This window comes from Orycteropus afer, unplaced genomic scaffold (assembly GCF_000298275.1).
Source record: "Orycteropus afer afer isolate SDZICR_OR568_19922 unplaced genomic scaffold, OryAfe1.0 scaffold00821, whole genome shotgun sequence".
Classification (NCBI taxonomy): domain Eukaryota; kingdom Metazoa; phylum Chordata; class Mammalia; order Tubulidentata; family Orycteropodidae; genus Orycteropus; species Orycteropus afer.
This window is the reverse complement of record NW_006922408.1, coordinates 615287-642531: the sequence shown is the minus strand read 5'-3', so window position 1 is coordinate 642531 and position 27245 is coordinate 615287. Positions and strand designations below refer to the sequence as shown.

Sequence of the window (27245 nt, the reverse complement as noted above, 5' to 3'; positions counted from 1 at the left end):
CTCAGCATATAGATTGAATAAGTATGGGGAAAGGATGCAACCCTGACACATTCCCTTCCTGATTTTAAACCTGCAATGTCCCCTTGTTCCATTTGAACAACAACCTCCTGGTCAAGGTACAGGTTTCTCATGAGTACAATCAAGTGTTTGGGAATTCCCATTCTTCTCAATGTTATCCATAATTTGTCATGATCCACACAATCAAATGCCTTTGCATAGTCAATAAAACACAAGTAAACATCTTTCTGGTATTCTTTGCCTTGAGCCAAGATCCATCTGACAACAGCTATGATATCCCTTGTTCCATGTCCTCTTCTGAATCCGGCTTGAACCTCTGGAAGTTCTCTGCCAATATACTGCTGCAACTGTTTTTGAATTATTTTCAGTAAGATCTTGCTTGCATGCGATATTAATGATATTGTTTGATAATTTCCACATTCTGTCAGATCACCTTTCCTTGGAATGGGTACAAATATGGATCTCTTCCAGTCAGTTGGCCAGGTAGCTGTCTTCCAAATCTCTTGGCATAACCGAGTGAGTACCTCCAGTGCAGCATCCGTTTGTTGAAATATCTCAATGGGTATTCCGTCAATTCCCAGAGCCTTGTTCTTCGCCAATTCCTTCATTGCAGCTTCGACTTCCTCCTTCAGTACCATTGGTTCTAGATCATATGCCACCTCCTGAAATGGAAGATTGACCAGTTCTTTTTGGTACAGTGACTCTGTGTATTCTTTCCATCTTCTTTTTATGTTCCCTGCATCATTCAATATTTTGCCCTTAGAATTTCAATATTGCAACTTGAGGCTTAAATTTTTTCCTCAATTCTTTCAGCTTGAGAAATGTTGAGCATGTTCTTCCCTTTTGGTTTTCTAACTCCAGGTCTTTGCACATTTTATTATAGTAATTGGCTTTGACTTCTCGAGCTGCTCTTTGAAATCTTCAGTTCAATTTTTTTATCGTGTCATTTCTTCCATTTGCTTTAGCTACTCTTCCTCCACTCAAGGGCAGATTTCAGAGTCTTTTCTGTCATCCATTTTAGTCTTCTCTTCTTTTGTTGTCATTTTAGTGACCTCTTGCTTTCTTCATGGATGATACTCTTGATGTCATCCCACAATGCTTCTTTCTGGTTTTTGGTCACTGGTGTTCAATGCATCAAATCTACTCTTTAGATGGTCTCTAAATTCAGGAGGGATATATTCTAGAGTATATTTTGGCTCTCATGGACTTGTTTTAATTGTCTTTAACTTCAAGTTGAACTTGCATATGAGCAGTTGATGGTCTGTTCCACAATCAGCTCCTGGCCTGGTTTTGGCTGAAGATATTGAGCTTCTCCATTGCCTCTCGCCACAGATGTAGTCAATCTGATTCCTGTGTGTTCCATCTAGTGAAGTCCACATGTATAGCCACTGTTTGTGTTGTTGAAAAAAGGTATTTGCAAAGAACAAGTCATTAGTCTTGCAAAATTCTACCATGTGAGTTCCAACATTATTTCTGTCACCAAGGCCAAATTTTCCAACTACCAGTTATTCCTCTTTGTTTCCAACTTTTGCATTCCAGTCACCAGTGATAATTAACACATCCTGATTGCATGTTTGGGCAATTTCAGACTGCAAGAGTTGATAAAAATCTTCAATTTCCTCATCTTTGGCTTTGGTGGTTCGTGCATAAATTTGAATAATAGTCATATTAACGGGTCTTCCTTGTAGGCGTATGGATATTATCCTATCACAGACAGCATTGTACTTCAGGACAGATCTCGAAACATCCTTTGTGATGATGAATGCCATGCCATTCCTCTTTAAACTGTCCTTCCCAGCATAGTAGATCATGTGGTGGTCTGATTCAAAATGTGCAAAACTAGTCCATTTCAGCTCATTAATGCCTAGGATATCAATCTTTATGCATTCCATTTCATTTTTGACAACTTTCAATTTTCCTAGATTCATACTTCGTACATTCCATGTTCTGGTTATTAATACATGTTTGCAGCTGTTTCTCCTCAATTTGAGAGGTGCCACATCTGCAAATGGATGTCTCAAAAGCTTTACTTTATCCATATGAGTAAGGCTGATTTTACTCTGATAATGCAGCTCTTCCCCAGTCCTACTTTGAGAGCTTTCTAAAGAAGAGATTCATCTTCCTCCTCTATATTGGACAATGTTTCTGGACTATTCATAAGGTTGTGCAATGATGTATCAGACAGTATTTCTCTGCTATTCATAAGGTTTTCCCTGGCAAATTCTTTGAGAAGTGGATGGCCTCCTCCTTCTTCCTAGTCTGTCTCAGTCTGCAAGCTGGGCTGATACCTGTGCACGATGTGCACCCACTGGGTTTGAAACACCAGTGGCACACTCTCAAGACTCACAGCAACACGTCACCACCATAGGACAAACCAACAGACAAGTTTGTTTCCCTTAGCTGTTGGACCCCTCCAACCACCCTTACCTGGATCCCTGCAGCTGACTTCTCAATCTATTCTGGTCCCCTTTGCCTTTTCTGTCCTCTCCCTGCCTTTCTGCCTTGCTGCTTGTGGAGCATGGCCTGGGTTCCTTCTCCTCATCTGGGTCCCTGCAACTGGCTTCTCGACCTGTTCCCAGGAGTAGTTTTTTTACATTTTAATTTTACATTTTTTTTCATAATTTTTTAAATGTGTAAGAGTACATTACACATTTAAAAAAAAAAAAAAAAACTCACTGTCATCACGTCAAATCCACATAATAATGACCCCATTGGGTTTCCAAGGCTGTAAATCTTTACAGAAGTAGATTACGCCATTTTCTTTTCACGGAGCAGCTGGTGGATTTGAACCACTGACCTTTTGGGTGGCAACGAAATGCCTTATGTACTATGCCAGCACAGCTTCTTACATTATGTATTACTTTTATTTAATTATACATGCTAATTTGATCTATTCTGTATGGTAAGCAGAGGAGTGAGCTAACTATCCAAAGAAGGAAAGTACATCTATCTCATTCTTTCAGATAACAGAATAGAATTTCTTCCATCAATATCTTCATCTTCCTACCAGTCACTCCTTCATTAATATATATGCTGCGATATACTTAAAAGGAGTTCTGGTGGCACAGTGGTTAAAGAACTCACCAGTAACCAACAGGTTAGTGATTCAAACCCACCAGCCATTCATGAGAGAAAGATAAGGCAGTCTGCTTCTGTAATGATTTACAGCCTTGGAAATCCTATGGGGAAGTTCTATTCTCGCCTATATGGTCATTATGAGTCACAATTGATTAGATGGCAGTCAGTTTGGGTTTTTTTGGTTGTGTACTCTGACAAAAGAACCAGTTAGCCACATCTAAGAACTATTATAAAATCACCGCTTTGTCTCCAAAACATGCTGACACCCTCCAAAATTCTGCATTTAAGATAAAGGAAAGTAAGTCAAATTAAGAAAGCAAAACATAATATAGGAAATAGCATGAGCCTGTTGTAACTATAAGGAGCTCTGGTGGTGCAGTGGTTAAAGCACTTGTTTGCTAACCAAAAAGATCAATGGTTCGAACCCATCAGCCTTTCATGGGAGAGAAATAAGGCAGTCTGGTTCTGCAAGATTTACAGCCTTGGAAACCTCATGCGGCAGTTCTAGTCTACCTTATAGGGTCTTTATGGGTTAAAATCAAATTGATGGCAGTGGGTTGTTTTGTTTGTTTGTTTGTTTGTTTTAATCATGACTATGTTCTACCACCTGTTCTGCAACTACTCAAGTGCATAACTTCCTGTCTCTGGGATTGTGTACTGATTTGTAAAATGAGATACTTGAACAAAAATCATCTAAAATACTCCTCCCTCTAACATTAACTTATTCAAATTCTCTGATTCAGCCAAGAAATGAGAAAGGAGGAAAGAGAGCATAATAATAATTTTTAAAAAATCAGAAAGATTATAACAGTAATTTATAAACTTGGGTGCTATATAATTTCATTCATCTTATCAAAGGACAATAATCAATGGTCTTATTATGTTAATTAGCATAGCACCATTTTTTATAATGTCACATTAACTTGTAGTGTTTTCATAATTTTTCTTAATGTAGGAAAATCTAAGTTAAGGAGATAAATAGTTCTGAAAGAAGAAAAATAAGTTATGTTGTACTCAGAAATAAAGAATAATCCTAATTTGAAAAGAGACAAAAAAAAAAGCTGTACTGTATCTTGTGTATACTTTACCAAAAAACAGAAATCAAACCCATTGTTATGAAATCAATTACAGTTCATAGTGACCCCCATCAGGCTTCCAAGGCACTCAATCTTTCCAGAAGTAGATTGCTCCATCTTCCTTCTGCAGAGCAGTTGGTGGATTTGAACTGCCAACCTTCTGATTAGCAGTCAAATGCCTAAAGCACTGCACACCAGGTCTTCTTTAGATAAAATAAATTTAGAGCCAGCAATATATACCATTATTTTACAGTTTACAAAACCAAGTTGAAATAAATGAAGCTGAGATCTTCCTCAGAGCTAGTCAGGACAATTAAGATAAAGATGATTTCCCTGCTTTTTATTATGATTTAAATCCTCAAATGTTAACTGAATGGTTGGCGGTTCAAACCCACCCAGTGGCTCAGTGGAAGAAAGACTTGGAGATCTGCTCCTATAAAGATTACAGCCTTGAAAACCCTTTGGGGCATTATATTCTGGCACATAGGTTCACTGGGAGTCAAAAACCAACGTCATGGCATTTAACAACAGCATACCAGCAATAAAATACTCCAATTTCAACTGAACAGATTAACTCACCACTGTTGTCAAATGCAAAGAAGCAAATGTCTTGGACCCCACTTAAATGAAAACGATTAAAAGAGTATCTCTCCAGACAACAGAGGCAAATACTGTTGTTGTTGTTGTTGTTATGTGCCATCGAGTCAAACCCGACTCATAGCGACCCCTCCTTGGGTTTCCGAGGCAGTATCACTACGGAAGTAGGATTGCCCAACCTTCCTATTAAATGCATAATGCTGTATTACCAGTGGCAGCAAACACTAGGCTATGGTAAATGTACAAAGAGGTGAGAAAATCAAGTGGGGGTAGGTGAGCAGAAATATACCCAAGAACAAGGATTAATTTGGCTGAAGATAGTCTTATATATGTACTTGTGCTACAAAATTAATCACATAACATTACAGAAGTAACAGAGAACAAGGTTGGAGTAGCTTCTCAGGGACAACCAAACACCTTGAGGGAGTGAATCACCAGGACTGCAGGTTTGGGACCATAGTCTTGGGGACACCATGCTCAATTGACACATGTTGTTGTTGTTGTTATGTGCCATTGAGTCGGACCCGATTCATAGTGACCCCTCCTTGGGTTTCCGAGGCAGTATCACTACAGAAGTAGATTGCCCCATCTTCCTTCTGAAGAGTGGCTGGTGGGTTTGAACTGACAGCCTTCTGATTAGCAGTCGAGTGCCTTAGGCACTATGCTACCAGATTGACACAACATAGTACATAAAAACCTTGTTCTACATCCTACTTTGGTGAGTAGTGACTGGGGTCTTAAAAGCTTCTGAGCACACATCTAAGATGCAACTATTGGTCTCCTCTCATCTGGAGTAAACAAGAGTGAGGAAAATCAGTCATTTGGAAACAAATAGTCCAAAGATGTGATAGACCATGAGAACCTCAGCCTTCACAACCCTGAGACCAAAAGAACTAAATGGTCCCTAGCTACCTATGCTAACAACTCAGAAAGGGATCAAAACTGGAGATCCTGGTTAGAGTGGGAGGAAAAATGTGGAACAAAATTCAAAAACACAAAAATGACCAGAATTACTTGTCGGATAGAGGCTGGTGAACCCCTGAGACTGTGGCCCTGGGTTATCCTTCAGGCTTGGAACTGGACTCACTTCTATAGATAAACTTTCAAACAGTAGAAAAACCTACAAGCAGAAAAACAACCCCAGAAAGATGCACCCACCTACCCAGGGAGATGCACCCTAGATCAATCAACCATGAGACAACAGAAGGGCAGCATTTGCATAGAAGAAAAGATGTACAGACAGGCATACATAGATCAGAAGGACACAGGAAATGGATAGTCACAGGGCAGAGATGGAAGGAGAACTTTGATGGTTGCAGATTGTAAACAGGACTATGAAACCAAATGTGCATGAACTGTTGTGTGTAAAATGAATCTCCTTTGTAAATCTGCACCCACACCACAATAAAAAATAAATAAATAAATGAAGTAAAAAGAGGATTTTAACTTGAAATGAAAAGAGTAAGATCAAATGCTGGCTGATCTTTGAAAAAGGACTGGAATCCATTAAATGAATTTAATGTTAATGTTAATGTTAATCTACAAAAATTAACTCCAGATGGATCAAAGATTTAAATGTGAAACCTAAAGCTATAAAGTTCCTCAAGGGAAAAATGGGGGCAGATTTAGGGGCCTTAATATATAGCATAAATAGATTGTCAAGCATAACCCGAAATGCACATACAGCAAAAGATAAACTAGATGAATAGGACATTCTAAAAATTAAATTTTTATGTGCTTCCAATGACTTCTCTAAAAAAGTAAAAAGAGAACATACAGACTGGGGAAAAACTATCTGGCAACAACATAACATACAAGGGATTTATCTCTAGAATTTATAGAAAACTCCAACACTTCAACAACAAAAAGACAAACAATCCAATTAAAGACATGAATAGACGCTGTACCAAAAAGGATATTCAGGTGGCCAACAAACATGAAGAAATGTTCGTGATCATTAGCTATTAGAGAGATGCAAATCAAAACAACAATGAGGTACCATCTTGGCCCAGCATTAATTGCCAAGTTCAACAAGACAGAAAAGAACAAATGCTGGTGAGGATGCGGATAGATTGGGACTCTCATACACTACTGGTGGGACTATCAAATGGTACAACCACTGTGGAAAGCAGTATGATGATTCCTCAAAAAGCTGGAATTAGAAATACCTTTTGATCCAGCAATCCCATTACCAGGTATGTAAAGTGAGCCAGGACAAGAACAGCTATATGCACAGCCACATTCTTTGTAGCACTATTTACAGTAGCAAAAAGATGGAAACAACCTAAGTGTCCATCAACAGAAGAATGTATAACCAAACTATGGTACATACACATAATGGGATATTATGCAACACTAGAATCTGTAAAACACCACATAATGTGGATGAAATTGGAGGACATTATGCTGAGTGAAATAAATCAATCACAGAAGGACAAATATTGTATTAGTTCACTATTGTTAAAACTCAAGGAAAGTTATATATGGAAGGAAATTTTCTTAGTTGATTACCAAGGGTGGGAGAGGAGGGGAGGGAACACTGCAAAAAATAAATAAATAAATAAAAATGAAAAAATAAACAAAATGCTGTCAAGAAGAGTACCTAACATGACAAAAAAAAAAAAAATGGCAGCAATTATAGGTGATGCCTGTACAACCTGATTAATGTAATTGATAGCACTAAATTGTACACCTGAAAATGTTAAATAAGCAAATGTTGTGTCATATATGTATGTGTGTATGTGTAGCAATAATAAGAAGAGTATCTAAGAAAAATTAGAAAGAAGAGGACATCTCACCTGACCTTTGTATTTTTTACCACAATGCAAACTTCAGTCAAAATAAGTATATACTTTCTGATAAGTCTAAGTCACTAGACAAAAACATCATTGAAAATACTAGGAACAATGAAATAAACTTTCACTTCTTCTGCTGTCCTTTACTGAGTTATAATTTTGACTGTTGTTGTTGGTAGGTGCTGTTAAGTTAGCTCTGACTCATAGTGACCCTACGTACAACAGAACAAAACATTGCCCAGTCATGCACCATCCTCATAATCCTTGCTATACTTGACCCCATTGTTGCAGCCACTGTGTCAATCCATCTCGTTGAGGGTCTTTTCTTTTTTTTTTTTTTTTTTTTTTTTTTTTTGCTGTTCCTCTACTTCACCAAGTATGATATCCTTCTCCAAAAATGGTCCCTTCTGACAACATGGCCAAACTAGGTGAGATGAAATCTGATAGTTCTCACTTCTAAGAAGCATTAATTTGATTAGAAACAAAAATATTGCTACATTCAATTAAGTTTTTCATGCAGTCATTTCGTATATTCAGGGAAGGGAAAAAGAAGAAATGTACTTGTTTTCTCATTTCTCCTTCAAATTGTGGATAAGATACTAAAAGTTCCTTGAACAACATCATTTTTTCCCTAAACTATCCTTTTTTGTTCTCCATGTCATCATAAATGAACTGAAAGAAAACAAATGTTCCAAATAAGAGCCTCAAAAGAAAAAAAACCTCACAGAAAGGCCCAGCAATAATAAAATTTTAAAAATAAATTCTTTTTCCCAAAAAAATACAAGAAGTAATCTCAGATAAGCATTATTTACCAAAATAGTAAAGATATAACTAGTCACTTCTTGAGGATTAATTTTGTTTACACAACACATAAATTACTACAGAGTGAAGAGAGTGTGGTAGAACTGTAAAGAAGGACTAAGACTTATTCAGAAGCAAGTACTTGAAAAAATAACTTTCATTCTTCTCTCCCTCTGTATAAGTAGTCAGGATCTACAATGGATGGACACTGCATAGTCCAAGTACGGAACTCTTCATTGTTTGCTTCAATGAAACAGAAGAAAACATCTTCAGGATAGTCATCCAGACCCCACCTCTAGGTTATTTTTCACCACATGCCCCTCACATAAAGAAGTCAAATCCCCGGATATTATCAGGGTGACCCATCAGATCATGTAAACTCAATTTTGATCTTCACTAAATGCAATGTGTGAACCTCGTTTGAATCCTGATTCAAACAAGTTTATTGTATAATAATTTTTGGAGGTAAAAGGGGCAATTTGACCATGGTTTAAGTGTTAGATAATACTATGGAATTACTGTTAATGTTATTAGAATATGATTATGACATTTTCCAAACAAAATTTAAAATCTTTATCTGTTAGAGATACATATGGAAGTAGGTACTACTAAAATATATAATCTGAGATTTTACTTACAATATGCTTCCAGGAAAATTGGTAAGGAGATACATGAAACAAGATTGATAAAGTGTAATAATTTTGAAACTAATTCATTAAACCATTCCCTATACTTCTGAACACAGTTGAATATTTCCATAATATAGGTTTAAAAAAAAAGTAAAAAAGGACTTGACTTGAAGCATCAAGATTTTCAGAAACCGCCATAGCCTCCTTCTCACAAAGTCATTCTCTAGACTTTCCAAAACCAAACCCACTGCCATGGAGTCAAATCAACTCATAGCGACCCCTCCTTGGGTTTCCGAGGCAGTATCACTATGGAAGTATATTGCCCAACCTTCCTTCCAAGGAGTGGTTAGTGAGTTTGAACTGTCAGCCTTCTGGTTAGCAAATGTCTCTAGACTTTAAGGACTGGTTAAATAAGAGCAACAATATTGACAGCAGTTGTGAGAACAGGCACCCTTGTCTTGTTCCTGATCTTAAGAGGAAAGTTCTCCATCTTTCTCCACTGTGTATGATGTTAGCAGTGAGTTTTTCACAAATGCCCTGTAGATACAGAAATTATGATAGATGGAGGAATGTTCCTTCTCTTCCTTTCTTATGGAGTGTTTATATGACTAAATGGTGAAAAACTAATTATAAACATGACATCAGGGATTGGGGAGCTTTCAGTGAGAGCATTTGGAGAGCTGCTAGATAGGAACTAAGAGAAAATAAAAACAGCATGCTTATGTTCTGACCATCTTTGGTTTTCCTAATATATATTACAATAAAATCACTGCAAACTGAACGTTTGGACTCCTGAACTCTAAGACTCCTAGTCTTCCAGAGAAAAGATAATGTGTTCAACACAAGATCTTACTGTCTTTGTGAATATATAAAAAACCAATAGTTACTCCACGCCAAATTTTAAAAATCCAAAAGTGTATAATATATAAAAATAAGAATGTCAATTTTTAGTACAAAAATAATAACAGATAGCTGAACCAGTAATATCTGGGAGAGCTTCTGGGCAAAAAAAAGAAAAAGAAAGGAAAAAAAACAAAGAAATTTTACCAACATACAGGAAGGAAAGATATAAGACATGCTTACTGTTGGACCTCACTGGGAACTTTCGAGGACTTCCAATAAGGGAAATATTTAAAGACTTCCAGTCCTGCTGCAACATAAAAATCATTGTCTTTCAAATCCTTTGAGTTGTCCAATAGGTGTCCATTCATTGTATATAGTCTGCAAATAAAGAATGAAAAAACAGACTAGAAATTTTAAGACTATTAATACAGTATTTTGAGTATTTTCCACTTATAACTATCAGGAATCCTGGTGCACAATGGTTAAGTGCACATCTGCTAACTGAAAGGTCAGTGACTCAAAACTACGAGCCATTCTATGGGAGAAAGACATCTGTTTCTGTAAAGATTAAACCAAAAAAACCTCACTGTCATCCAATCGATTCTGACTCATAGTGATACTATAGGACAGAGACTAAATGCCCCATAAGATTTCCAAGACTGTAATCTTTATGAAAGGAGCCCTGGTGATGGAGTGGTTAAACACTTGGCTGCTAACCGAAAGGTTGGCGGTAAAGTCAGCAGTTGGAACCCACCAGCCACTCGGCGGGAAGAAAATGTGGCAATCTGCTTCCATAAAGATTATATACAGCCTTGGAAACTTTATAGGACAATTTTACTCTGTCCTGTAGGGTCACTATGAGTTGGAATCAACTTGATAGCAATGTGTTTAATATAACTATCATTTGGGTTCTTGTAGAAATTATCTACTCATAAATAAGCATAAGCTAAATGGGCTAGTTAAAAAAAAACTATGAGAGCTGCTCTTCCAGGATTAAGCTCTCCTTCCATTTTCAGATATTTTAATTAAAGTATATTTTTAATTATATACAAGTGCTCAGAGGCCCTTGAGAATACTTTAAGCTCTTGGTTTCAATAAATTTAAACTAATAACAGCTGAAATTAATACAAATTGGCTTATACTGTAACAATAATACTTGGAAAACAAAACAGCAATTAATAGTAAATAATATGCCTTTTCATAAGCATCAAAAGACTAATATTAGTCTATTTTTTATTCAGTACCCCTCATTGGCAAGTATTCATTCACTAGTTTATTTATTCAAGAAATGATTCAATTATTCACTACTGAACACCTATTATGCATAAGGCAATGAGGTAGATAAGGAATTGGAAACAAAATATGAATAAGAAAGTCACTGCTTCAGCAAAGCCAAGAATTATCAAAAATTTATAAAGATAAATATGACAAGAAAAGAGGAGAGTGCTGGGGTCCCAAAAGGAGAAAGATTAAATTCAACTGTAGGCTAAACAAGGTGGAAGAATTTAAAATGGGCTTTGAAAAGTGGGTAGGATTTTGTTCTGTGAAGATAGGATGATAGCAATTTTGTGTAGCAGGAGGGACCTTGGCCAAGAGCCAGAACAGAGGGTTTGGCTGCCACATAAGTGTGAAAAGGAAATATGGAACTTGAATGCATAGATAGAGTGGAGTTTATAAAGAGCCTTGCGTTCCAGGGTAATAAATGTATAATTAATTTAACAAGAAGGATTGAAGATTTTCATAGAATAGTAAAATAAATGCCATGTTTCTTGTTTTTTTTCTTTCTTTTTTTATTTTTTATTTTTTTTAATTGTGATTTGTGTGAGAGTTTACAGAGCAAATTCATTTTTCATACAACAGGTCATACACATTTTGTTTCAGGACATTGATTGCAATCCCTATAATATAACAGCTCTTTCCACTTCCTGTGGGTACCTTTTCCCTGTGTCCTTCTTTGCTATGTATTCCTGCCCTCTGAGCTATTTCCCTATGCAAATACTGCCCTTCTTGTCTCCCAGCATTGATTGTTCTAAGGAGTACATCTAGCAGGTGTAAATGTTCACCTCTTATGTCTATCAGTTGTTTGGCTGGAAGCCACAGGAGTGAGTTCAATTCCAGCCAGGTCCAAATGGTGACTAGGGGTCATAGTCTCAGGGGTTTCACCAGTCTCTACCAGACCAGTAAGCCTGATCTTATTTATTGCTTTGAGTTTTGTTCCACATTTTTCTCCCACTCTATCCAGGATTTCCTGCACTGATCCATTTCTGAATGGTTGACAGGGGTAGCCAGGCACCATTTCATTCTTCTGGTCTCAGGATCATTTAGGCTTACGTACACACGGTCTACTAGCTCCTAGTACTCATGTGTTTTTGGTTTTCTTCATTCTTCTTTGCTCCAGATGAGGAGAGACCAATTGTTGCATCTTAGATGGTTGCTTGCAAGCTTTTAAGTCCCCAGTCACTACTTATGAAAGTAGGATGTAGAACAATGTTTTTGTGTAGTATGTTATGCCAAGTGAGTTTGATGTCTCCCACGACCATGATCCCAAACCCATGGGTCCAGCAAGTCACTTCCTCCTCTGGCTATGGTTAAGAAGTTATCTGTATATATATATGGACATTCTTATAACACATACAAATACATATTTCAAAATATCATCTGCCAAACTTATATATGGTCATAGGTATATTCCCTTTTGCCTACCTGATTATTTACCCTACCTATGTATTCATCTGTAGACAAATGTTTATTATTACTGTACTGTGCATTACTGCAGTATTGTATGTTAGAGGGTTTATTGTTATTGCCTGTACCTCTTGTGCACCTCTCTGTGTCTTCCTTTGTCTTAGTGTTATGTGTATGGGATGTGATGGAGACAAAAGAGGAGACTTGAAAATCTATTGCAAGAGTATATAGTGAAGTAATGAAATACTGCAGAAACTGCAGGAATGAAAAAAAAGAGAATGAATGCAGGAAACATTAAAAATTAGAATCTACAGAACTTATCCATCCTCGTAGATCAATCACTCTCAAATTTAAGTATACATCAGAATCACCTGGAAGGCTTCTTAAAACACAGATTGCTTGGCCCTTCCCTCAAAGTCTCTGAGTCAGTACATTGTGGATAAAGCTAAAACACTTCATTTCTAACAAGTTCCTAGCTTATATTACTGCTGCTGATCCTAGGGACACATTTTAAAAATTGCTGTCCTATCAACTCTGATAGAAATAGAGAAGGAGAACATCAAGACAGGATCAAGTGTGAGCAACCACTGGAGAGTTGGCCCTGTGTGGGGAGCAGGTGGCTTCCAGAGGAAAAGTAACTGTTCTACCCACAATTGACTTGGAGCAAACAATGCTTGCTCACAACTGGGAGAATCACACAGCTACTGCAGGTATCCCCAGGAGTAAATCAGTGAAGTGTAGAAGCCTTGAAGCACTCATCAGGTGAAGGGAGTGGTGGGACTGACTACTTGCAATCTTAAGGAGATTGTCCCCACCCAGAGCTACTACTGCAGAACTTGGACAGTGAGGCTCTGAAGGGAGTTGTTCGGTAGATTCCACCAGAAGCAGAAGTACTAGAACAGATGGACTAAAAATGTAACATAAACGTGACAAATGTTAAGAAAGAAATAAGGGGAGATATATCAACATGAAACAAGACTACGAAATCATAACAAGAATCAAGTGGAAATATTGATTTGAAGCTAGAATAGTTGAACCGAAGAGCACAACAACGAGATGGTTAGTGTAATGGATACAGAAACAAATACATGTTTGGAAGATGAAATTGAAGAACTCTCCCTGAAGGAAGCAGAGAAGGACAAAAACAAAAACAAAAAAAGAATATGTAAAAGTTTAAAAAATAAGGTGAATAGAAGTCTCAGCATCCAGATATTAGGAAACCAAGAATAAGTTAAAATAAAAGTGAAAAGGAAGAACTATGTGCAGAAATAATGACGATCAGTTCCACAGAACTGAAGAAAAGGGAAGACTTCAGATTGAATGAGCCCAGAGGACAAACTACAGAGAAACTAACATCTAGACACACCAATGTGTTACTTAAAAACATAAACAAGAGCATTCTGAAAACCTCTAGGGAGAAAGAGCAGATTGCATACAAAGCAACAAGAATCAGACTGACATCAGATTTTTTAACAGTACACTGAAGTAAAGAAAAAATGAAGTAATATTTTCTAAATCTGAAAAAAAAGAACTTTGAAGCTAGCCAAATCTTCCTTTACATAGAAGGGTATGATTTAAATATATATATATATGAGTCAGGGCTGACTCGAAGGCACATAACAACAACAACAACAACAAATATATATATCAGGCTTATAAGACCTTAGAATACCACATAAAGAATCACTTTGAACATTTTGAGAAGCTGCTGCTAAATAAGCCAAAAAACCAAACTCACTGCCATCAAGTCAGATCTGACTCATAGCAACCCCTCCTTGGGTTTTCAAGGCAGTATCTGTACAGAAGCAGATTGCCCAACCTTCCTTCCGAGGAGTGGCTGGTGGGTTTCAACTGCCAGCCTTCTGGTTAGCAGTCACATGCCTAGGGAAAGCAAATTCAAGAGATGCTACAAGAATATGTAAAGATCATTAAACACCTAGGTACAACTTGTGTTGTCTTAAAAAAAAAAAAAAAAAACCTAAGATCAAAGAAGGCATATTCATAATAACTCAAAATTCAAATTCTTCTTACATCAGTGTGATACAGTTTGTTTGAGGTGGAATGAGGGAGACCATGGAATATGAAAACATGTTTATGTTTGTGTATAGATAGGGGAAAAACATAAATATCAATTCAAAATCTACAAAACATGGCAACTGACAGATGTTGAGCTGATACACTGTTTGTCTAACATGACTCAAGGTTTTAATTCTGGGTGCCCGGAAAATGATGGGACCATTAACAGAAACAAGAAAGATAGGGAGTAGAACTGATGGTTTGGGGAAAAAGTAGGACAGGTAGAAGAAGTTAGCTATCAACAGTGATGTAACTGAAAAAAAGGAAAAATGGACCCTGAAGAGACTAAAGTTGAATGTCCTAGTATATACCAAGAAAAACTTCACATTCTCTTTCAACCAAAAGACTTGTAAAATGATGTTAGTTGTTTGTATTTCCAAGAAATTAAATGCTTTTTTCATTCCATGTTGAGACAAAATATGCAAAAGAATGGAACTTAGATGCCTCAATGCAGAACACACAAGATGTCTGAGCTAAGGTCAAAACTTACAGCCTTTAGTTCAAACCCCAGGAGTGTCACAAGGGATACATGGCTGGGTCTACCCTACAGGACCAAATTAATCAAGTATGTCCCCCTGCCATCTTCTCTAAATTCCCTTCAACCTCTTTCTCCTCTAGGAAAGGTGACAAAGCCTATTTTTTTGATTGATAGGGTTGTGAAGGATGAACAGGAATTCAATGATTGAGACAATGACTTTTTAGACAAAGAACAGGAGCTCTGATAGCGTAGTGCCTAAGGCACTTGACTGCTAACCAGAAGGCTGGCAGTTCAAACCCACCAGTCACTCCTCAGAAGGAAGGTTGGGCAATCCACTTCCATAGTGATACTGCCTCAGAAACCCAAGGAGGGGTGGCTATGAGTCAGGTCTGACTCGACAGCACACAACAACAACAGACAAAGAACATTACACCTGCATAGACTTGAAAATGTGAACATGTATGTGATGTGCAGAGAACTGTAGCTATTGCCCAAGTGTGAATTTCATGAAAATGAGCAATAGGAATATTAGCATCAAATAAGATAGTGTTTACAAATGAAAATAGTTTACACACAGTAAAAAACTAGATAAATGCTATTTCTATTAATACTTACCTCAGAGAATGTGAGTACTAAATGAAACAACAATGTGTAAAATTATTGTACAAACTGGAAAAGCATTACACAACTGTCAATTGTGAAATGATTTTTAATGTACCTTAAAATTAGGGGTGTAGGGGGAAATTTAATTATTTTTTTATAAATTTCTCTTAAATCCTTTCATTTAAAATAATTAAAGAGCTCAATTTGGTTTTTTTCCCAAAATAAAGATAGAGTTTGCCATAAAGGAATTTTCAAAATATTTACCTATAACAAGATCTTATTTAAAAAAAAGAAAGAAAGAAAGAAACTGTATGTGACTTTATATGGAAAGGAAAGAGACCCTTAATAAGCAAAGCACTGCTAAGAACAACAAAGTAGAACTCACACTCGCCCCTCTCAAAATGTAGTGTTCAGCCATACTAGTCAAAACCACCTGGTATTGGTACAATGACAGACACATAGTGGTATGGAACAGAATTGAGAACCCAGAAAAAAATTCACCTACCTATAGACAATTAAGGAGCTCTGGTAGCATAGTGCTTAAGGCATTTGACTGCTAACCAGAAGGCTGGCAGTTCAAACTCACCAGCCTCTCCTCAGAAGGCAGATTGGGTGATCTACTTCCATAGAGATACTGCCTCAGAAACCCAAGGAGAGGTCACTATGAGTCAGATCCAACTCAACTGCAGTGCGTTTGGTTTAAGTCCCTCACAATTCATGGGTCTCAATGCTTACCTCAACTGGCTTCCCCTATTGAGGGGCTAAAAAATAGAGATTTAATGCCAAGACTTAATAAATTTAAAACATTATGGGAGATATGACAAGTTCATAAATAACCATAACACAACATTGAATAAGACAGCTGTATTAAAAATTCATACCTTATATTATTCTTCAGCCTTCTTTTCTAATACTATCTTTATCGCATCCAATTCCATGATTTTAAATACCATCCATTACACTGACATATCCCTACTTCATTTCTCCAACTTGACCTCTTCTCTGAGCTCCAGACTCATATGCAACTTGTCATATCTCCATTCTGACATCTAATAAACATCTCAAGTGAGACATGTCAAAAAATGAATTCTTGATTTTCCAAAAACCTCTTCTCTCACTTTCTCCATATCAGGAAATGGCACTACCAAACATCTGGTTACTCTTACCAAAAGGCTAGGAGTCATCCTTGACTTCTTGCTTGCTTTCTTCTTTCTTTCTTTCATACCCAACATGCAGTTTGTTAGCAAGTTCTATCATATAAGCCTTTAAAATATATACAGAATCTGACCAACTAGGACCAAGCTATCATAGTCTCTCACCTGAGTACCTAAATAACCTCCAAAAAAGTTTCTTTACTTCTACTCTGACACTCACACACACATATATCTATCCCATTATCCAGGTCATGATAATCCCTCCCTCAGAACCCTCCAATGGTCTCACATCACATTCAAATTAAAGTCTAAACTCCTTCCCATGGTTAAAAAGCCTTATCTGATTTTTCCCTTAATTTTCTTCTAAGCACACTCCTACCACTCTCTACCTCCCTTATCAATAGCCATCTGGAAATTCTTTAAACATTTAACTACACAGAGCTGTTTCCCATCTCAGAGCCTTTGCAACTGTGGTTCCTACCAACTAGAATGGTCTTTCTCAGGTCATTACGTGTTCTCCGTCTTCCCATTATTTGGATGTGCTCTTAAATGCCTCCTCCTCAGAGTAAGCCTTTTATGACCATCTTTTCTAAAATAGCCCCACCCCAGTTCATCACTCTCTACCATCTATCCCATTCTGTTTCTCTTTGCAGCCCTCATCACTACCTGGATCTTCTCCTTTCTTTATCGTCTATCCCACCAGAATGTCTGCTCTATGGGAACAGGAACATTGCCTGCCATATTCACCACTATACTTATATAAGAGCACAGAAGGCTATCACCAAATATTTGTTTGATGAATAAAGAAGTGTTAAATATGTCATGAAATCTCAGAAATCCCTTCTGTTTAGGGGTGGGGAAACTTAAACAACCATCCAACATATTCGTCATGTGCATTATATCTTCTATACAGGCAAAGAATATGCTATTTACTGAATTAGGAAAGATGAACAGTACATGCTGGTGCTCAGCCAAAAGTGACATCAATTTAGTCAAACAGATATCACTAACTGGTGACAAATCTGCTGTCACAGTAATAGTCTACTTAGCCTCTCTCAGACCATTTTCTGTCTTTAAGGTGAGCATTGGGAAACCCAAGGAGGGGTGGCTATGAATCAGGGCCGACTCTACGGCACATAACAACAACAACAACATGTTATGGGGTATATTCTTCCTGATTTTTTGTTTGACTGGTTGATTGACAGTTTTTAATCATCCCACAGTTCCTAGAAAAGTGTTAAGTACATAGGACATGCTCAACAAATACTGATTGAATTTAAAATAATTGTATTTCAGAGTCTCAAAGAAATTCGCAAGGATAGTTCATCACCCTTCCCTCCCAGCAGGTGATGTGGAAAGAACCTTGGACAATTTATTCTCTCTCAACCTGAATTTCCTCAAGCCATGGTAAACTTCTTTCCTTTCTTGGAATGTGTCTTCCTGGCTTCCACCTCAAGATATTTCTCCTACCACTTTCATTTTCCCCAACCAGGTCCAGGAGTAAGGTAAGGCAAGTGAGATGCCTATGGTGCAAAATTTAAGGAGACACTAACTTTCAGGGTTGTGACTCAAAAACCTTGCTTGGCCTTACTCCAACTTACCATTCTCCAGTTCTTCTGGAAGGTATTCCTAGGCTGGATTATATTCCCTTTTATGTGTTCCTCTCTTATAAAACACACTACCTAGTCCTAATGTAATTATTCATTTGATATCTGTCCCCTCTGCTAGACCATAAGCTCAATGGGGATAAGAGCCATGCCTATTTTTCTCACTGTTGTATCTCCAGTGATTATCACTGTGTCTTTCACATAGTCAGCAATCAACAAATACTTATTCAAGGCACATTTTTAACAATACCAAGACATGCAATAATCCCAGACACACACACACACAATTTTACTTAAAGAATTTTCCATATTGTATGTAAGTATACATACATATGCATGTGTGTACTTGAAATATTCCTTGTGACGATGAATGCCACACCATTCCTCTTCAATTTGTCATTCCCAGCAGAGTAGATCATGTGATTGTCTGATTCAAAATGGCCAACACCAGTCCATTTCAGCTCATTAATGCCTAGGGAAAGGCGGTCTGGTGGCACAGTGCCTAAGGTATTTGACTGCTAACCAGAAGGTTGGCACTTCAAACCCACCAACCATTCTCAGGAAGGAAGACAGGGCAATATACTTCCATAAAGACTTACTACCTCAGAAACCCAGTGGGGGTTTCTATGAGTTGGAATTCACTCAATGGCAGTAGGTTTCGATGTTTATGTGTTCCATTTCATTTTAGACAACGTCCAATTTTCCTAGATTCATACTTAATACATTCCATGTTCCAATTATTATGGATGGTTGAAGTTATTTATTCCCATTTTGGGTCATGCCCCATCAGCAAATGCAGGTCCAGAAAGCTTTACTCCATCCACATCATTAAGGTAGACTCTACTTTAAGGAGGCAGTTTTTCCCCCACTCATATTTTGAGTGCCTTCTGACCTGAGGGGCTCATATTCTGGCAATATATCAGACAATGTTTCAAGGCTACTCATAAAATTTTCCAGAAATATATCAGACAGTGTTTCACTGCTATTCATAAGGTTTTTCACTGGCCAATTCTTTGAGAAGTGGATGGCCCCAACCCTCTTCCAAGTCTGTATTAGTCCGGAAGCTCCACTAAATCTTGTCAACTACAGATGACCCTGTTGGAAATACCAATGATATAACCTCCTGCATCACAGCAACACACAAGCCACCTAAGTATGACAAATTTTAAGAATAATGGACTAATATATACTACACTGGAATCAATTGTTCATTTACAATGCTGATTTTTATACAATGATCTAACTTCCTGGAACATTTAGGTCTACCCTAATTATTCACCACCTTAATAGGTTGCACTAAATGTACTACAAACCCCAACAGTTTATATCCTACTCACAAGTAGATACATCAATTATAATTGTTGGTATCATAACTGTTGAGGGTATATCAACATTTATGTTTTAATTTACCCACAAGAGAGAGTGGGTAAATTCTCTTGTATTCTTGTATTCTTCTTGGCACCAGGCTCCAAAGCTATGGAGTACCTTTCATTGACAAAAAAAAATGTCAATAAGAGTAAACATTTTTGCTCTTCCACCATCATTCAGAGGCCCATCACTGTCCATAAAGATGATTCTTTTAACACCCAGCATCATACCCTATATTTCCTTACTCTGCAACTTTAAAGATGTTTGTCTTTCCTATACTTTCTCAGCTCACTCCCATAGCAATACCTAGGCCCTGATCATTACCTCAAATATGTTACCAATTCTGATGTCTTAATCTCCCCCACTACAACCTCTTAGTCTTCTAGCTCTCTCTTGCCTTTTATCAGTACAGCCTCCCTCTGATCCACTCTCATTACTGAACCCTTGAGTCTGAACTTCAGAGTCTCTGGCTTCATGTCCTTCCACCACCAGCTCTGCTTTAACCTACTTCACCTCAAAACCTCTCTTTTATTTGTCCTCCACATTCACTCCACATCTTACTTAATCCATTCCTCTGCTTTCTCCTCTCTTATTCTGGTCTGCTGAGTGTCAGAAAGCACTTCAACGCTGCAGGTTGGTCCCCTAAAAACTGTGGTATTCAATCTAGCTGAGTCTTCAGCCCTACTTGGCAATTCTACTATTCTGTGCACTTCTAAAGCCCTTCCCATTCCCCTCTCTCCTTTCTCATGTTACATTTCCCCCTCTTATATAAAGATTATTGGGTATTAATTTCTTTACATTCTTTCTCTCCAACCTCAAATTTTTTCTAGACCTGCATTCATCCTCATCTCCACACCACCTCAGAGGGAAAGAGGTCCCTCCACCTACCACAGTTTACCTTCTACCCATCTGTTCAAGACCTTGTTCCAAGTATTCCCCTCTTTCCTGCTTCAACCTCTCCCCCTCTACTAGGGCTTTATCCTCAGGAGATAAATGTGCTCAAATGTCTCCCACATTCAATTATAAACTATTTGCCCCTGTGATCCCGCCCCCCCTCCCCCCAGTAACCATTTCTATCTCTTCTGTATCTCCTTTCTCCTCCTTTTTACAAGACACACTCCACTCCACACTCTCAGTCTATGTGTTCTCACCCTTCACTCAGGTCCCAGACCACAGTGTAGAAACCATGTGAAATTGCTCTTAGCAGGGCCAACTTACAATTGTGGGATCCAAAGAGGATATTTTAGTTCTCACCTTACTTATTTGTGGCATTTGTTGTGATCCTTCTTCCTTTAAGCCTGGTTCCCACAGTTATACCCTCTTCTGTATTACCTTCCACCACTGTGGTTGGTGTTCGTTTTTTTTTTGTTTGTTTGTTTGTTTGTTTGTTTTGCACTGTCCTTTGTGGTCTCCTTTTTTCTTGTTTCTTCTAAACATTGTTGTTGTTGTTAGGTGCCGTTGAGTCGTCTCCGACTCATAGCAACCCCATGCACAGCAGAACGAAACACTGCCCGATCCCTCGCCAGCTCCACGATCCTTGCTATACTTGAGCCCATCATTGCAGCCACCATGTCAATCCATCTCATTGAAGGCCTCCCCCTCTTTTGTCGACCCTCCATCTTACCAAGCATGACATCCTTCTCCAGGGAATGGTACCTTCTGACAACATGACCAAAATAGGTGAGACAAAGTCTGACCATTCTCACTTCCAAGGAGCATTTCTAAACATTACTCCCAGGAAATCCAAGGAGAGAAGAAAGAGTCATTAAACTGACTCAAATCGGGGTTCTATGATCTAGGACTGTCAACAGGCAAAGGGCAAGGTACTCCATAGCTATGGAGCCTGATGCCAAGAAGACTACAAAAACTAGCAAAGATCTCAAATCTCAAACTCCATCTACAGCCTCAAGCCTAGCTGTTCCCTAGGTATGTCATACTTGACTTTCTCAACTCATCATCAATATGAACTTCATTCAATGTAATTTCATTAAAATAATTATTTATATTGTCAATATCACCCCAATGTGATCTAGGTGTATGTCTGTATGATCTGATTTGCAAGACTTTCCATGAAAACTGTCCTACCATTGCTTCCATGTAACTAACCAGAGTTAACTGCACTCTCTCTTATGGATCCATTAAACCTCACCACATGCTTGGGGAAAGAAAAAGAAAAAAATCATGAACACCCAAATCCACTTCCTTTCTCTAACTCACCTTCTAAAAAGGAACCTTAATGGTATAATTGCTCACATCAGGAAACTCATGGATTTCTCTCTCCCCATATCTCCTCATATAATTTCAGCCTCCTGAGCATCTCTCTCCACCCCCCATGGCCACTAGCCTGTTTCACCAGTTCACTATAACCCTGGGCAGATTATTGTCACAGCCCTTTTACTAGGTGCCTTCCTCTCATCTTCTTGCTCCTTAACTGCCCGTGGAGCTTTCTTACAAACAAATGTGATCCAGTGGCTACCTGATAACAAGCTCCTCATATAGGCTATAAGGCCTTCATGATCTGGATCCCTGACAGCCGTTCCAGCCTCAACTTTATCTCTTTCCCTCATAATAATACTGAATTGTGTCTTATTACACAATGTAAGATTTTCCTCATTAAGCCATGCTTTTTCAAGTTTTACCAATTATCATAATGATAACAACTATCCCCATTTAATGTTCATTATACACCAAGCCCTATGTTAACCACTTTTTATATATTATCTTATTCCAGCTCTCCAAAGTATATACTATTATTACTTCCAATTTTCCAGATGAGGAAATAAGCCTCAAAAAGTTAAGAATTTACCTGCAGTAACAAAGATACAGAGGTGAGATTTGACTAAGTCTGATGTAATAGCCAATGCTAATAGCCATTATTCTACACTACCACTTTTGTGCATGGTGTTTGCTCACATGGAATTTATTTCTCATACTAACCTGTCTCAGCTGAAACACTGGCTCCTTCACATAGCCTACCCCAGATTTCTCCAGACATATTTAGAGGCCTTCATTATACCAACTACAGTATCCTATTAAACTTCAGCTGTTTGTCCATCCAGTAGTGGTCTTCTGAGAGCAAGGCTCTGTCTTGGTTTGCTGCATTCACCACACCTAACACCTGGTAGGTGCTCAATAAACTTTACTGAATGAAAACTGGTTAAAAATAGCATGATACAAAGATTGAGAAAATATCATACATTTTTGAAGAACTAAAATAATTCAGTAAAGGAAAAGCTGTAAAGCAGAGTTTATGATGAATTAATTATTTTAAACCTTGCTCATCCATGCAGGAAAATTTCCCATAAAAGCACAAAAATAAACTACTATGGCTTTTGGTTTTCCTATAGGTGAGAGAGTCTCCTTACTTTCGAACACCTCCTAGGGGGAAGACTTTTTCTCCAATCATGGCCAGCACGTTATTCCAATCTGACAGACTGAATTTGGGTATAATAATTTTTACAGGTGGAATAAATAATCTTCCATTTGTGAAAACACTGTAGAAATTTAAAAAATAATAATAATTAATACCTTAAATTTTAAGAGGGAGGAGTTAAAAATTCAAAGATAAAAATATGCAATTATAGAATTATAAAAACAACATCCTACAACTGAGAAGTTCACTAATAATACATACAAAGCCATATAAACCATGGATAGCAAGCTGCACTGAACATCTTAGAACCTCAAGAAATAAACAATAATGTTGAAAAAATAACTTTTTATAAGATACAAAATGCCCATATGAGGAGAATAAAATGTTACTTTTTTAAAATATGCCTCTAACCACTATGATGGGCAAAATGAAAGAAAATTGTGTCCATTTGGAAAACAAGGGTGGGTGAAAATTTTGCCTTAAAATATGCAGTTATTTTCCCTTGGTGTGGAGCCAAGATATTGTCCAAAAGGAAATAATGCACAATCGTTGAAGAGATAACAGAAACAACTGATTTCACTCTTAGAGTTAAAGTTTCAATGTAATTTTGGAGGGTTCATTTTATCATTTCTGTATGTTTGAGTGGGGAAAAAGAGCAGCTGAAGATTTTATTTTCAAATCCCAGCACAAAGTCATTAGCACTATAGTATTAATAATATTGTGCCACATTAATCAAAGCTATTTGATGATAGTTTTAAACTCTTGTAACTCATATTTAAATAATGTAAAATATGAGGCTTATTTATTTAAGTCTAAAACAGTGAATGACATCATTTAGTAATATACAAGATCAACTTCATAATTCTGTTCTTTTACATTATTATTTATTATTACTGCTATTGTTTTTGTTTAAATACAAATGATTCGGAATTTAAGAATTTTTTTTTCAGAGTAAGTATAATTTTTAATTTAGCATGTTTGAGCACAATAAACAAAAAATTCTGTTTTTCTCTGCTAGTACTTCTGTGGCAAAACAGACCTCTAATCAACCCAAAATCCAACTTTCTCCATATTTAAAACACTTCACCAAAACAAACCACAGAAAGAAATGTGTTACATACTCTAATACAATTGATCAATGTGCTATTTCTATTACAATAAAGGTTTGCTGTATTGTTTCCAATTATTACTTTTTATAATTATACTTTTTGTAATTGATTCACACAAAAACTGTTTCTAAAGATCAATTACTAATAGTAATATAAAACTGTCTAAACAAGGGTATGTTACATTTTTATTTAAATTTTTAAAAAAGAGTTCATATACATTCTTATCCTGAGTGTGAGGAAACAGGCATTCTCATACACAGTTGATGTAGTTAAAAGTTAGCACCATCTTCCTGAATGGACAACTTGGCAACACATATCAATGAGATATAGGGCTGAGCAACCACTAACCCACTCACTCCACTTCATCAAATCCATCCTTCATGTGTAAAAGTACTTCTCATAGAGTTATTTATAAAAATAAAAATATAAAAACAACTTAAGTGTCCCAGAACAGAGAAATGGTTACATAAATTATGATACACAATAATAAATTATATAGCCATTCAATTTTTTTATACAGAATTTGTGTTTGCATGGGGGTAGTAAATGCTGTTTTGGTTACTTCATACTGCTCTAACAAAAAATACCACAAATGAGATGGCTTCAACAAACAGGAGTTTATTCTCTTAAGTTTGGGAGGCTAGAAATCTGAGTTCAGAGTACCAGGCTCTAGGGGCTGGGTGAAACCCCTCAACCTTGGGCTTCAGCTCTGCCTCTTGCTACTGGCCCACTGAAGCTGGAGGCTTTCTTCACTCAGGCAGTTGCTGGCTGCTGAGGCTGACAAACCCAAGGTTGACAAGTAAAAAGGCACAGTCCTGATATTACCAGACCACATAGCAGGCCATTGATTCATCTTTTAAGAGTCTCAAGATTGGCAGGCACCATAGCAGGCTGCTGAACAACAACTTGGCTACTTGCAGGATTCAAGCATGCCAAAACCTGCAGACCATTCCTAAAGCTTCTCCTTTATACTGGGAGCAGACCAAATTCCTAAGGCAACTACTCAGCTGCTCACAGTAGATTCCACCATGGAGTTGACTACCAGTTTCATCATGGAGAATACTACATCCAGCTACACAGCCACTCAAAACCAGGCCCAGCCAAGTTGACACATAACTTTAACTACCACAAATCTCCAAATATAATTAATATTGTTTTAAAACAAACAAACAAACAAAAAAAAAAAATAGGCTACAAAGAGAGCACTAAAAGTAAATGTACCTATTCAGATATATAGACAACAAAGATGAACTCTTTTGCATGTACAGTTCTGCGTTGTTAGTGATGGCAAGCCTTGATCTACAGGTGGATAGATGGGTGGACAAGCTGAATGATCAGGTATGTCTAGGCAGGGGGGAGTGTGCCCATGACCATATATAAGGCTGGTAGACAATATTTCCACAAACATAGTTGTAAGTGCTGTAAGAATTTCCAGGTGTATGGTGACTTTTTAACCACAGCCACCTACTCTGAGGGAGCAAGTTATTGGACCCGTGGGCTTGGGACCATGGGTGGCATGAAATATCAAGCTCAATTGGCATAACATACTACACAAAAACATTGTTCCACTTCCTACTTTGGTGAGTAGCGACTGGAGTCTTAAAAGTATACAAGCAGCCATCTAGATGCAATGATGGATCTCTCCTCATACAGAGCAAAGAATAAAGAAAACCAAAGATACATGGAAACAATTAGTCCAAGGGACTAGTAGACCATATGATCCTCGGCATATATAACCATGAGGCCAGAAGAACTAGATGGTGTCCAGTCACCACTGTCAACCACTCAGAGGGGGGTTGGTGCAGGAGATCCTCAATAGAGTGGGAGAACAATGTGGAACAAAACTCAAAACCATTAAAAAAATAAATAAATAAAAGACCAGGTCTGAAAGAGCTTGGTGAGACCCCTGAGCCTATGGCTCTTAGTTACCTTTCAGGTCTGGAACTGAACTCACTCCTATGGCTTCCAGCTAAACAAGAGACAGGTATGGGATAAACATTTACAAAAGATAGATACACTCCTTGGAGTGATCAATCATGGCAGAACAGAAGGGCAGTGTTTGCACAGGGAGACAACTGGTGGGAGAGTTGGGACTACATGGGAGGGAAGGACATAGAGAAGAGGTGACTATGGGGAGGAAGTAGGAAAAGAGCTGTTACACTCTGGGGAATTGAAGTCAATATCATGAAAGAAAATGAGTTTGAACGTCTGTATAGAAAATTAATTTGCTCTATAAACTTTCACCCAAATCAGAATAAAAATTTTTAAATAAATAAAAGTAAATATCACAAGATAAATAGTAGTTTTCTCTGGGGAATGGTTAAAAAAAAAAAGTATAGCTAATAAAGGAAATAATTATTATCTCCAATTTATAAATTAGGAGATTGCAAGATCAGAGAGAGTGACAGACTTAACACAACTCAAAAAGTTTACTGATTGAGCTGAAGAACAAACATCAACATTTCTTTATATGCTTGATTTTAGCTTAATGTTGTACAGGGACCAGACACTCCATCTTCCACGTGACATTACTAGTGTTTGGATGACCAACCCCATGTACAAAACCCAAAATGTATCCCCAGAAAGGCTGTGATGTAGAGGTGCTGGATGGGAAGGAATGCAAGTTCACACATCAAAAGACCATTGCTGTTAAATAAAAGATGGTTCACTGAATTTTGGAACACTTTGTGGCCATTTTAAAAAGTATGCCTTATCTACATGTGCTGCAATGTTACCATTTCTAGATAAATTATAGGTAGAAAAAAAAAAAAAGAAAGAAACACAACAGTATATGCAGTATGTATATATCTATATATCCTTGAATATGTATAGCCTATCTCTAGAAAGACGCTCCAGAAACTTAACAGTGGTTGCCTGGGGAGTAATAACTACAGAATTGGAAATAAGCAGTGAGAAGAAAACTTACAACATGACTTACTCTGGCCATTAATATAT

The 27245-nt window shown here is 37.5% G+C and overlaps 1 protein-coding gene across 1 annotated transcript in view; it reads right to left on the bottom strand.

Moving 5' to 3' along the window:
• The window catches only part of DCDC2C (doublecortin domain containing 2C), a 173886-nt gene that overhangs the window by 52048 nt on the left and 94593 nt on the right, over positions 1–27245 (bottom strand). Inside the window, exons 4-5 of the mRNA XM_007957895.2 lie at positions 23174–23302; positions 10078–10215 (exon numbers count right to left, since the gene is read on the bottom strand). Of these exons, the coding sequence (XP_007956086.2) occupies positions 10078–10215; positions 23174–23302 (267 nt within the window). The remainder of the gene's footprint in view (positions 1–10077; positions 10216–23173; positions 23303–27245) is intronic.